Source organism: Arachis ipaensis, chromosome B10 (genome assembly GCF_059453495.1).
Source record: "Arachis ipaensis isolate K30076 ecotype BB chromosome B10, ASM5945349v1, whole genome shotgun sequence".
NCBI lineage: Eukaryota > Viridiplantae > Streptophyta > Magnoliopsida > Fabales > Fabaceae > Arachis > Arachis ipaensis.
The window spans coordinates 73384686-73397203 of record NC_142435.1 but is presented as its reverse complement, the minus strand read 5'-3'; the positions used below and the strand labels follow the sequence as shown (position 1 = coordinate 73397203).

The 12518-nt window shown below is 33.6% G+C and overlaps 1 protein-coding gene across 1 annotated transcript; it reads right to left on the bottom strand.

Annotated features, from left to right (window-relative positions):
- Positions 1–6529: 6529 nt before the first annotated feature.
- On the bottom strand, positions 6530–11517 carry LOC107624386 (uncharacterized). Its single transcript, XM_021113792.2, is given in 8 exon segments — positions 6530–7275; positions 7344–7485; positions 7585–7626; positions 7628–7825; positions 7967–8002; positions 8103–8183; positions 8338–8395; positions 11306–11517. Coding segments are annotated over 8 exon segments (1260 nt in total). The 3' UTR covers positions 6530–6784.
- Positions 11518–12518: the final 1001 nt, after the last annotated feature.

The window sequence follows — 12518 nt, the reverse complement described above, 5'->3', positions numbered from 1 at the left end:
ATATTTTTATTGTTGTTATTGTATATGTTACGTGAGGATATGCTTTTTATATATACATACAAAATTCAAACATTCAACCTTCATTAATTCTCAATTTGTATTGAGAAGTTAAGTTTTGAAAAGCTCAACCGTCCAATTGATAAATGGGCATTCATTTCATCTTTATCACAACACTCTCCCTTGGATGTCCATTTAGGATAATTGCCTCGTTAAAACCTTACTAAAGAAAAACACAGTGGGAAAAAACTTTAGTGAAGGAAAAAAAATACAATATCCTTTGTAATGGGGGCTGCCTCATTAAAAACCTTGTCAAGAAAAATCCAATGGGAAAAAAACCTGACCAAGAAAAAAAGAGTACAGTCTCCCCCTCTTGCCCACATCATTTAATGTCTCGAAATCGGCGCATCCCAATCTCATGTACCAATCTTTCAAATGAGGATTTTGGGAGTGACTTTGTGAATAAATCTGCCAGATTGTCACTTGAGCGGATCTGTTGGACATCAATTGTTCCTTGATTTTAAAGATCATGAGTGAAGAAGAATTTACGAGAAATATGCTTTGTTCTATCACCTTTAATGTATCCACCTTTAAGTTGAGCAATGCATGCTGTATTATCTGCAAACAGAATAGTTGGAGCTATCTTATGATCAATCAGTCCACATGATGACAGAATATATTGGATCAAACTCCTGAGCCAAAAACACTCGCGACTTGCTTCATGAATCGCTAGTATTTCGGCATGATTAGAGGATGTTGCAGCAATCGTCTGTTTTGTGGACCTCCATGATATAGCAGTACCACCATATGTGAACAGGTATTCTGTTTGAGATCTCCCTTTATGTGGATCAGACAAGTATCCAGCATCTGCATAGCCAACTAATTGGGACTTGGATCCATAGGGATAAAACAATTACATATCAACCGTTCCATGAAGATATCGAAATATTTGTTTGATTCCACTCCAATGTCCTCTGGTTGGAGAGGAACTATATCTTGCTAGTAGGTTCACAGCAAATGATATATCGGGTCGTGTATTATTAGCAAGATACATTAGCGCTCCAATGGCACTAAGATATGGTACTTCTGGACTAAGGATATCTTCATTTTCTTTTTTAGGACGGAATTGATCCTTTTTCACATCCAAAGATCTTACGATCATTAGGGTACTCAAGGAATGTGACTTATCCATATAAAATCTTTTCAAGATCTTCTCTGTGTATGTTGTTTGATGAATAAAGATCCCATTTTTTGTATGCTCGATCTGCAGGCCGAGACAAAATTTAGTCTTTCCAAGATCTTTCATCTCAAACTCTTCCTTTAGAGTTTTTATAATTGTTGGAATCTCTTCAGGAGTTCCAATGATATTTAAATCATCAACGTACACAGCAATTATAATGAATCCAGATGCAGATTTCTTTATGAAAACACATGGACAAATATCATAATTCTTGAATCCATTTTTGGCCAGATACTCAGTAAGACGATTATACCACATTCGTCCAAATTGCTTTAGACCGTATAAAGATCTTTGCAATTTAACTGAGTATAACCCCTGTGAATATTCATTGGATGGTTTAGATATCTTTAGCCCTTCAAGGACTTTCATATAGATATCCCAATCTAATGAGCCGTATAAATAGGCTGTTACCACATCCATTAAATGCATATGCAGTTTATGATATGCAGATAAACTGACCAAATAATGCAATGTTATCGCATCCACTACAGGGGAATACGTTTCTTCATAATCTATACCGGGCCTTTGTGAAAAACCTTGTGCCACAAGTCGGGCTTTGTAGCGCACAACTTCATTTTTTTCATTTCGTTTTCTCACAAATAGCCATCGGTATCCAACAGGTTTTACATCTTCAGGTGTACGGACTACAAGTCCAAAGACTTCACGTTTTGCAAGTGAGTCTAATTCAGCCTTCATGGCTGCTTCCCATTTTGGCCAATCATTTCTTTGTCGACATTCTTCGACTGATCTTGGCTCAAGATCCTTACTTTCATGCATGATATTTAATGCCACATTATATGCAAATATTTCATTGACAATTGTCTTATTTCGACCCCATTTCTCTCCTGTAAAGACATAATTTATCGAGATCTCATCATTTTCACAATTTTCATGTACCTGAACGTCTTCTGGCGTTAAAATTATATCAGAATTTTGGACAACTGCATGTGTCTTTACTGTGTCTTTTTCAATAGGAATAGTATTTACCTCTTTTCTCTTTCGAGGATTTTTATTTTTGGAACCAACAGGCCTGCCACGCTTCTAGCGTGTATTTGCTTTAGTGGCTATTTGTCCTACTGGAACATCAATTCGAATTGGGGCATTTTTCGCCCTGCCACGCTTCTGGCGTGAATTTGCTTCAGTGGCTACTTGTCCTACTGGGACATCAATTCGAATTGGAGTATTTTCCGCTGGTATATAAAATTTGGTTATCCTCTTTGTATCGGAAAATGCATCAGGCAATTCATTTGCTATTCTTTGCAAATGTATAATCTTTTGAACTTCTAGTTCACATTGCCCTGATCGAGGGTCTAAATGCATCAAAGATGATGCATTCCAATTAAGTTCCTTTTCAGGAAGCTTATTCTCTCCCCCTAATGTTGGAAATTTTGATTCATCAAAATGACAATCCGCAAATCGGGCTTTAAATACATCTCCGGTTTGTATCTCAAGATACCTCACTATAGAGGGAGAATCATATCCAACATATATCCCCAATTTTCTTTGGAGTCTCATTTTGGTGCGATTAGGTGGTGCAATGAGAACATATATCACACACCCAAATATTCTTAAATGGGAAACATTTGGCTGCTGGCCAAAGGCTAATTGCATAGGAGAAAACTGATGGTAACTCGTTGGCCTCAAACGAATAAGTGCTGCGACATGTAAAATAGCATGCCCCAAACCGAGGTTGGGAGATTTGTTCTCATAAGTAAGGGTCTAGCAATTAATTGGAGGCGTTTAATAAGTGATTCTGTTAACCCATTTTGTGTGTGAACATAAGCTACTGGATGTTCAACACTTATTCCATTAGCTATACAATAAGCATCAAAAGCTTGGGAAGTAAATTCACCAGCATTATCAAGACGAATTGCTTTGATTGGATTTTCTGGAAATTGTGCTTTTAATCGAATAATTTGAACCAATAATCTCGCAAACGCTAGGTTGCGAGAAGATAATAAGAACACGTGTGACCATCTCGAAGATGCGTCTATTAGGACCATAAAATATCTAAAAGATCCACATGGTAGATGAATAGGTCCACATATATCACCTTGAATCCTTTTTAAGAATTCAGGGGACTCAAATCCAATCTTTACTAGTGATGGCCTTAAAATTAACTTCCCTTGAGAACATGCAGCACAACAAAATTCACTAGTTTTAAGAATCTTCTGGTTCTTTAGTGAATGTCCATGGGAGTTTTCAATAATTCTCCTCATCATGGCTGTTCCCAGATGACCCAATCTATCATGCCAAGTTATGAATTCATTTGGGCTAGTAAACTTCTGGTTTACAATGGCATGTGATTCAATTGCACTAATCTTGGTATAATATAACCCAGATGAAAGTGAGGGTAATTTTTCTAATATAACTTTCTTATTTGAATCATGAGTTGTGATACATAAGTACTCATGATTTCTCTCATTCATAGTCTTAATATGATATTCATTTTGGAGAATATCTTTAAAACTCAACAAGTTCCTCAGAGACTTGGTAGATAATAGTGCATTATTTATTACAAATTTTGTTCCTCCAGAAAACAAAATTATAGCTCTTCCGGAGCCTTCTATCACATTGTCCGAGCCAATAATAGTATTAACATACTCTTCTTTTGGCACCAGATGGGTAAAATATATATCACTTTTAAAAATAGTGTGCGAACTTGCACTATCCGCAATGCAAATATCTTCAGAATATGTCCTTGCCATTTTTCTTCAAAAACAAATAATAATAATAATAAAATGAGTAAAAATACATGCACAGTAAAATTATTCACATGAATACTTAACAAACACACATATTAAACTATTCCATCATTGATCAAATGGCCAATATTTCCTTCAAGATCCTCAAAGAAATTAGATACATCATAATGAGTGGTGGAATTTTCATAATTTGAAACAAAATTTATTTCCTTTTCTTTGTCATCCTTTTTCAAGGATACTTAATAAAGATCAACAAGGTGCCTTGGGGTACGACAGGTACGTGACCAATGGCCATTTCCACCACAACGGAAGCATTTATCCTCAATTGATTTACTTTGTCCATTATTTCTTTCTTTATCCCACTTCTGGTGAGATCCTCTCTTTTGAACATAATTCCTTTTCCTTCCATAATTTTTCTTGTTACTAAAACCTTGCCATTTACCTCTTTTGGGGTAGTTTGTCGTATTTACTTCATGAAATGGGGCGGCGCCAACTAGGCGCGCTTCATGATTCTTTTAAGAGTAACTCATTGTTGCGCTTAGCAACAAGAAGGTAAGAAATTAGCTCAAAAAAATTTTTAAAATCCTTTTTCTCGATTGCTACTGCAGGAGCACATTCGAGGCATGGAATGTCGAGAAAGTTTTTCCTAACATATCAGGCTTGAGGAAGTATCACCGTCTTTTGATGATTGCACCTTTCTTCAAGGCTTTTCCACAGATCTGCAGGATCTTTTAATGTGGGATATTCATTTTTCAATCATACTTCAAACTGACGACGAAGAAAAATCATGGCCTTGGCTTTATCCTTCTGGGATGCATTATTTTTAGCCTTAATGGTATCTCCAAGATCCATTGAATCAAGATGGATTTTAACATCTAATATCCATAATAAATAATTATTTTCAGATATATCAAGATGATAGAGCTTCGACATAATAAAAATTTGTTACCTGAAGTCTTTCTAAAATTTGATCAAAGTCTCGTGCTGATAACGTGTTATAAAATAACTAAATAAATAAATAAGAAAGAGGTAACAAATATAAAATAAAAAAATATAATTAGATAGCTCTAGTAGTAATATTCACTAGAATTACTATATCAATATAATAGATATAATTATGTATTGAATAATATTAAAATAAAGTATATAAGAGAGAGAATAGTACGAAAGAGAGAGAGTGAAGAATGTTATATTCTTATTGTTCTTATTGTATATGTTACGTGAGGATATGCCTTCTATTTATACATATAAAATTCAAACATTCAACCTTCATTAATTCTCAATTTGTATTGAGAAGTTAAGTTTTGAAAAACTCAGCCACCCAATTGATAAATGGGCATTCATTCCATCTTTATCACAACACTTTTGACTTTTTGTATTGTAATATAAGTAGTGTTTTTTGATAATATAAAAATTTAATGTATTTTTATTTTATATAAATATTATAAATTTGAGAATTAGATTTGGAATTTTTATTTTTATTTTAAAAAAAAGTTTATAAATTTAAAGGTCAAATTTATGGTTTAATATTAAAAATTTTTTTAAACAAACAATTGATTTTCAGTTTTCTATCTCCACCCAAAATTGATACTCAATTTTTTACTTCCTTCCAAAATTTAACCTTCAGTTTTCTACTTCCACCTAAATCTAAACCTCCAATTTGTAGTTTTTAATTTAGAAAAAAATTATCTTCATATTCTATAAAAACAGACCAATTTTTTATAACTATGCATAACACACTCCTCCAATCTATTACCAAAAAAATTAGCAGCAAATTGCAACACTTTTTATACATTTTCATAATGTTCCTTTGGCATTGTATTTATATAATTATAATATTTAAAAAAAGTGTTATTAAATTAAAATAATATTTTTTATTATTTAAGAATATTTTATTATTAAAAAAAATATTACGAAAATATAAAAAAAATCAACTTTAATTTAATTTTATCACCACCTTTTTAAATATTGTTAACATTTTGTAACTATTATAATCATCATCATGGACACCATATACTCTATTTTTCTGAATTCATACATTGATCAAGAGCTTAGTAAAAATAAATGAGTGACAAATAAAATAGAGTAGCTATTAGGGTGGAAAACCATTAAAATTAAAATGAAAACTTGAATTATCATTACAAGAGAGATTAATATTAAGGGTAGCAACTGAATCAATTCAACAATTAATTGATCTCAATTCAACAATCACTGCCAAACCCACACATATTTAACATATGTAAGGTAAGATTAGGGGATGCCAAATTAACAAATAGAAACAATACATCAGAAGGGGAATTACACGTATCCCTTTTACTTACCTTCGTGTTTTCCTTGTTAGGCAAAGTTAATTTGCAAGTTCCAAGCCTCATGCAAGTTACACCGTAACTTTATATTCCCTCAAAACTATATATTACATAAATAATAATAATAATAATAATAATAATAATAATAATAATAGTAATAATAATAATAATAATAATAATAATAATAATAATATGTAGTTATGTACAGAAATTTTTATCATAGGGAACCAACTTCTCAAACTACAAATGCCACATTACAGTTTGAGATTACCCCCATGAAATTACCTTGTGAGTCTAACTATTTGAACCATCAAAACCTCTTCTTTCAAGGTTACACACCCTTCTGTTTCTAAGGGTAACCACGAATTAATAGTCAAAGCCATTTCAACCATTAAATTTCCATTGTCCCTTAAAATGCATGATCCATTTGTCGTAGCGAAAATCCATAATATCTTCTAGTTATGTCTAGGAAAATTGGTGATGGTTCAGTCAAGCTTATATAACAGTATTTCCTCAATCGGACGCAAGAAACAGCTTCATAACCTTGAGCGACGGATGCGTTTAATACCACTGAAAGGTGAATGCCTAGGAGCTGAAGAACACAACCTTCCGTTTGGAGTTCCGGAAAATTTAACATCCCAACCTTCGACATTCTTCGGAACGCAAACGTCAAAAAGAAATTGACCAAGGACACTATGAGCACTGATGCATGGAGAGCTGGGCAGAAAAACAGGTTTTTCTTTCTGTTCGTCTTGCACAGTCCCAGAGTCCCTATCATTGTAATGTCCGGCAGCACTAGGCATAAAGAAATGGTCGCTTGGCCCAACTGCAACTCTTCTAAGGCTCTTATTTGAATTGATAGCCACCTTCTGAAGGTCGCAGATTAACTCGGATATCTCATCTTGTGAACCTTCCATATGAGTTCTTTCTCGTTCGAGGATCAGTTTTTGCGAATATATTGAAGCAGCCTTCTCAAATAAATTGCTCACAGCAGCCCTATATTGGATCAGATGCTGCTTGTAGTGTCCTGAAACAAGTAACAGCATACAGGTCCAAATTAGAAACGGCATAGGGGAAATTGGGCCTCAGACAAACCTACGTGAGACGAGCCACTCAAATTTAAAAGGTTGACTTCTCCACCAAGATTGCACAGCCGTTGGGCAAAGTCGTAGATGCTTTGGTACCGCACATGGTCATCATTCTCAGAACATACAACGAGAAACGGGGCACCAAAATTCTAAAAACAAAAGTGAAAATTAAAGCCAATTTATTTTAAAATAGAAATATCTAAAGATACCGGCTGCTCGACTTAGTTAGGGGTTCTAACAACACTTACCACAGAAGAATATAAAGCTTGCCAATGTTCAGAAGACTAGGACTTCCAACCTGGTTATATATAGAGCATCTAAACCAGAAACAAGAGATTTCGCTACCCAGGTAGCAAGCTTTGATGGTCCGGGCACTTTTGCAATGGAAGGGTGTATTGAGAAGCGGAAGCCGAAATCACTCGTAACATCTAGCGGGCCAGAATCGTAGATGTGCCCGGAAACACATCTCTTAAGCAACTGATAGTTATGCTTCACAAAATAAACTAATAATTAGTAAGTTTAAAAACAATCGGCATTAAAAGATTTCATCAATCAAAGATGAAAGCACGGAGTGAACAAAGGCAAAATTCATAGTTAGCCTAAAATAAAAATAAAATAAAAGGTGATTACCATGTGGATTCGAGCTTCACATCCTCCTTCAATAAGCTGCATTTATATGAAAACTGTTACAATGGGAATCTCTATTTTAATAGGACATACATTAATTCTCTATATGCCAAAGATAGATCAGATGACTAAAACTTACCTGAAATACCTTGTACAGACAGGCTTTTGACCCAGCAGAAAATGCAGCAAATACAACAGGACATGGCCTAATCCACAGTTCCTGCAAAATGCAAAATTGTTTCTAGCATAATCCAATAATGTAGAACATAGACAAGATATAAATATAAAGAGGATGGTGCCTACTGCCTAGTGACCACGGCTTCTTAAAAGGATATATATAGATATTTGCATGTTTTCAAATTTCCAACACAGACCTCAATAAGCTCCTCAAGAACACTAAATGCCAGTGACATGGCATTTTCATCATGGAATCTGCATGAGAGAAGAAATTTGTAATATAAACATTTCTGTCGGTATCAAGCACCAAACCAATAAACCCAAATAAGTATAGATCAAATAAGGCAATGATCAGAGACAAAATGCGAATACAAAATAGTATGCTTTCAACAGTAATGTAGTTGGTTATCACTTAGCATGTTTCAAAGTGCTTTGCCAGAAGTAATTTAGGATCATACAACATCTAACAACTCAAGCCTACTTAATATGTAGTAGAGTACCAGATATTATTAATATTTTATGCTCTTATCTCCTTTCAACATATTCTTTTTACAGTCACAGACTCACAGCAACATTTCCATTCTAAATCACATCTGTATAGCTGGAAGTGAAGCTGGGTTCCATATCTTTTCCGCGTCTGAAAAAGCTGGGTTCCATATCATTGTACGAAAAAGCTTCCCAAACCATGTAAGATATAGAGACATGTACATGTGGGCAGGTCTCAAATATTTGCATATGCAACAAAGCGGAGCACAAACATCTGTAAAGAATTGCAGCTGAAACTATTGCTGTCTTATAATACGTAACTAAAATTATGGAGAAAATTTAATGACTCAAGAAATTACACCTCTACAACCCACCCATATTCCTGATTTTATGTGTAAACTCTGTAACATGTATCTGATGAAACAATAAGAGTAACTTTTCTAGTCTATCACCGGTAAATTTTCATCTATTTTAATTTTACTTGATAAAACAGGTCCACATCTACTTCCCATCAACTATCTACGAACTTAATGTTTTTCATCAATATCATGGTGAAAACCTAATTATATGAAAGGCGCTTATACAAGCCAAACTTTTCTGTTCCATTTTGTTTCAACATGGTTTGGCCAACATGATAATGCAAGTTCCAACTCACTAAAGCTGCCATCCCATGATAAAGTTCACTAAACGGGCCAGAAAAAGACCCACAAGTAGGTGTGTGTTTGGATTGCAGTTTGCAAACGGGAGTTTGCATAAAATTGATTTTGTAAAATTGATTTTGATGAAAAGTAAGTTTGGGTTAACGTGATTTATATTTGACAATCTTTATATCAAAATTGATTATAGTAAAACAAATATTGTTTGGATTATACTACTCAAAATCACTTTTAGATAAAAAATTACTAAAAGAGACATCAATTTAAATAATTTTTTTATATGTATGCAAAATCAGAATACTAACAAAAATAATATAAAAAATATTTATCATATAAATAAAATAAATACAATAAAAAAATGAAAGAGAGTACTATAAATTTTATAATATCAAATAAAAAAAATATTCTATAATTTTTCTAGTACTATTAGTACTCTTTAATTTAGTATTATTTTAGACTATAAATTTTCATTATTTATGGCTTTATTGTTACTTATAATTAATTTTTTATTTATTTTGTCCTTTTTTATATGATCATAGATAATTTATATTATACAAAATTTTGATAATAAACGTAGTATATAATAATTATAATTACAAATTTTATAAAGTCATAATAAAAAATAAAAAAATTAATACAAAACAAAAATAGAGTACATCAAAAAATAGAAAAAAAATCATACAGATAAGAAATAATAAAAATTCCATAAAATCAACAACATATATCATATGAACAAAACAATACAATAAAAAGTAAATAAAATTCGTATGAATAAAATCAAATAAAAAATAAAAAAATTTCATACACAATATAAATATAATGCAGGAAATGATAGAAAAAAAAGAATTCATATGAAAAAAATAATAATAAAAATATCTTTAAAAAAAGGTCAACAACATTTGTCATATGAATAAAAGAAATACAATAAAATAAATAAATAATTATATGAACAAAGCCAAACAAAAATTAAAAAAAGATTTAATAAAAAATATATCTATAAAAAATAGTATAGTAAATAATAAAAAAAACTTATAAAAACATAATATGAGAAATCAGAACACTATACAAATAATATAAAAATATTTATCATATAAATAAAAAAATATAAGTAAAAAATACAATAAAAATATAAAAATTTAAATATGAAAATGAGTATTAAAAATAATAAAAAAATTAAAATATTTAATTTGCTAGTGATTAAAATAAATTTGAACTATTTTAATGAAAAAAAATTGTAACTAAGAACTATGAAGAAGTAGGAAAAACTATAAAGAATTATTATGAAGGTAATAGTTAGTGGTATCCTTTTTATAGAAGAAAATGAAGGGTAGGATTGGTAAAAAAGAAATAAAATTTTCACCTAATTTTCCAAAGACAATAAGCAACCATGAACGTGAAACGCAAAAGCTACAAATTTTAGCTTCTCCTGAACGTTCAGAAGCAGAATCAATTCTGCGTTCAGGAAAATAAAAATGGCCAAACATAAAAATAAAACTTTCAAGAAGCTCAAACGTACTTCTCTCCTCCCAACGTGTTTATCAAACACACCCTAGGTCGTTGCTTGTTTGCTTGAACACTGAAAATTAGGAATATAAAGAATCACACAAAAGAAGAGAAGCAAAAACCGGAATATTAGCTAGAAGGCTAGAACAAAGTGATGCCAAGATTCTAAAGCCAAAAAACTTTAGCTAGAATTGAGATTGCCACTTTAGCTAGAATTAATAACCAACTGACTTCCAAAAAGCAAAGATTCTATTTAACAATTGACAATTTTACTCTCCAAGACAAGGATATACCATGCAACAGCCTAATTTTTAAGTTCAAACTAATTTGGGTATACGACCTATTCCTCTCATCTAACACTAAGCCCACAAATTTCATCATCTTCTTATTCAATTAACTCCATCTGATAATCAAATCAGTTATTAAATAACAAACAACTACATGCTAATGCAGAAAAAATTGATCTAAAAGAAATACAAATTAACCCAAACAAATCTAAAAATTAGAAAGAAAAACTTACGCAGAAAGATAATGAGCATAACAAACAAGGGAATTCCATCCCAAAGAAGAGTACAAATCAACGAATTCCCGAAGCAAGTTGTGCGGAACAGAAACCCAAGCAAAGATCACAACGATTCCTCTGAAATCAGTGCCCCCTTTCCTTCCCCAGTAGGTGTTGCCATCTTTGACAGCGACACCACCACCACCGCCGTCGCCGCCAGCTCCGCGCATATCTCGAAGATGACCTAACAAGCGGAACGAGAAAACCCCAGCTTCAAAGCTCAAAAGTTTGAAACTTTTCCAACAGATTATGAGGGATCTTGAGAGGAACAGTGGTGGGTTAGAATCTGTACTGGATGTCTCCGGTACGGGTTGAGAGATGGATCGGGAACTTGCAGGTCGAGGCGGATGCCGGACTGTTTGACTGGAGCAATAGGGGGTGGTACCTGCAAAGACACTTCGATGCTCAAATCAGAATGGATCTAAGAGGTAGAATGTGTGAGGAATGAATGAATACCTGTAGGGACTTGGGTCTTTTATTTATAGGTGATGGGAGTTATCTTATCTTATCTTGTTTGATCAAGAAAGGGAAGACGTTTGAATTCGAAAGTTGGTTAAGAGTTCTGGAGGGCCGGTTTCGGGCCTTCTAGAAGAGGGAGGCGGGTCGAACCCGGGAAACCGGGTTCGGGTTCAACCTTGGGTCCGGGATCCGTGGGCCGGATCTGTAATAGTTGCCCCCGCAGCGGGAGAGCGAGCAAGGTCGGTCAGTCGCTGGGAGGTGTGGTTTTGACCGCGGGCTGTCTTTAGTTTTTCTTGGGCGTTCGTTTGGTTCTTTGGAGGGAGATCGGTGTCTCGGCCTCGGTTTTGCTGAAGGTTCGTCTGACCGTTTTGGTTTGACGTGACTCTTTCGAGTCCACTGCGTCCGTTGCGTTCTTCGAGGCGTGCTTTATTAGTTTCTTTTTTCGAGGGGGGCATTTAATGTGAGGGGACGTTTTCCTCTTTTGCCCCTACGCGCCTTACCTTGCTTAGGGTTACTTGTGTCTTTCTGCCCTCCTTTTGAAACCGTTTTGGCTTTTTATTTTAGTTCCCTCGTTCATTTCATTTTCTTTTCGTTCTCTCTTCTGAAAAAAATATCCTCTTCTTTCTGTGGTACTGCTCTCTGGTGTTGTTGCTGCTTTTTCTTCTCAAGCTTTCCTAGGCTTATTTTCTGCATTACCAGGTTGGCATGCTTC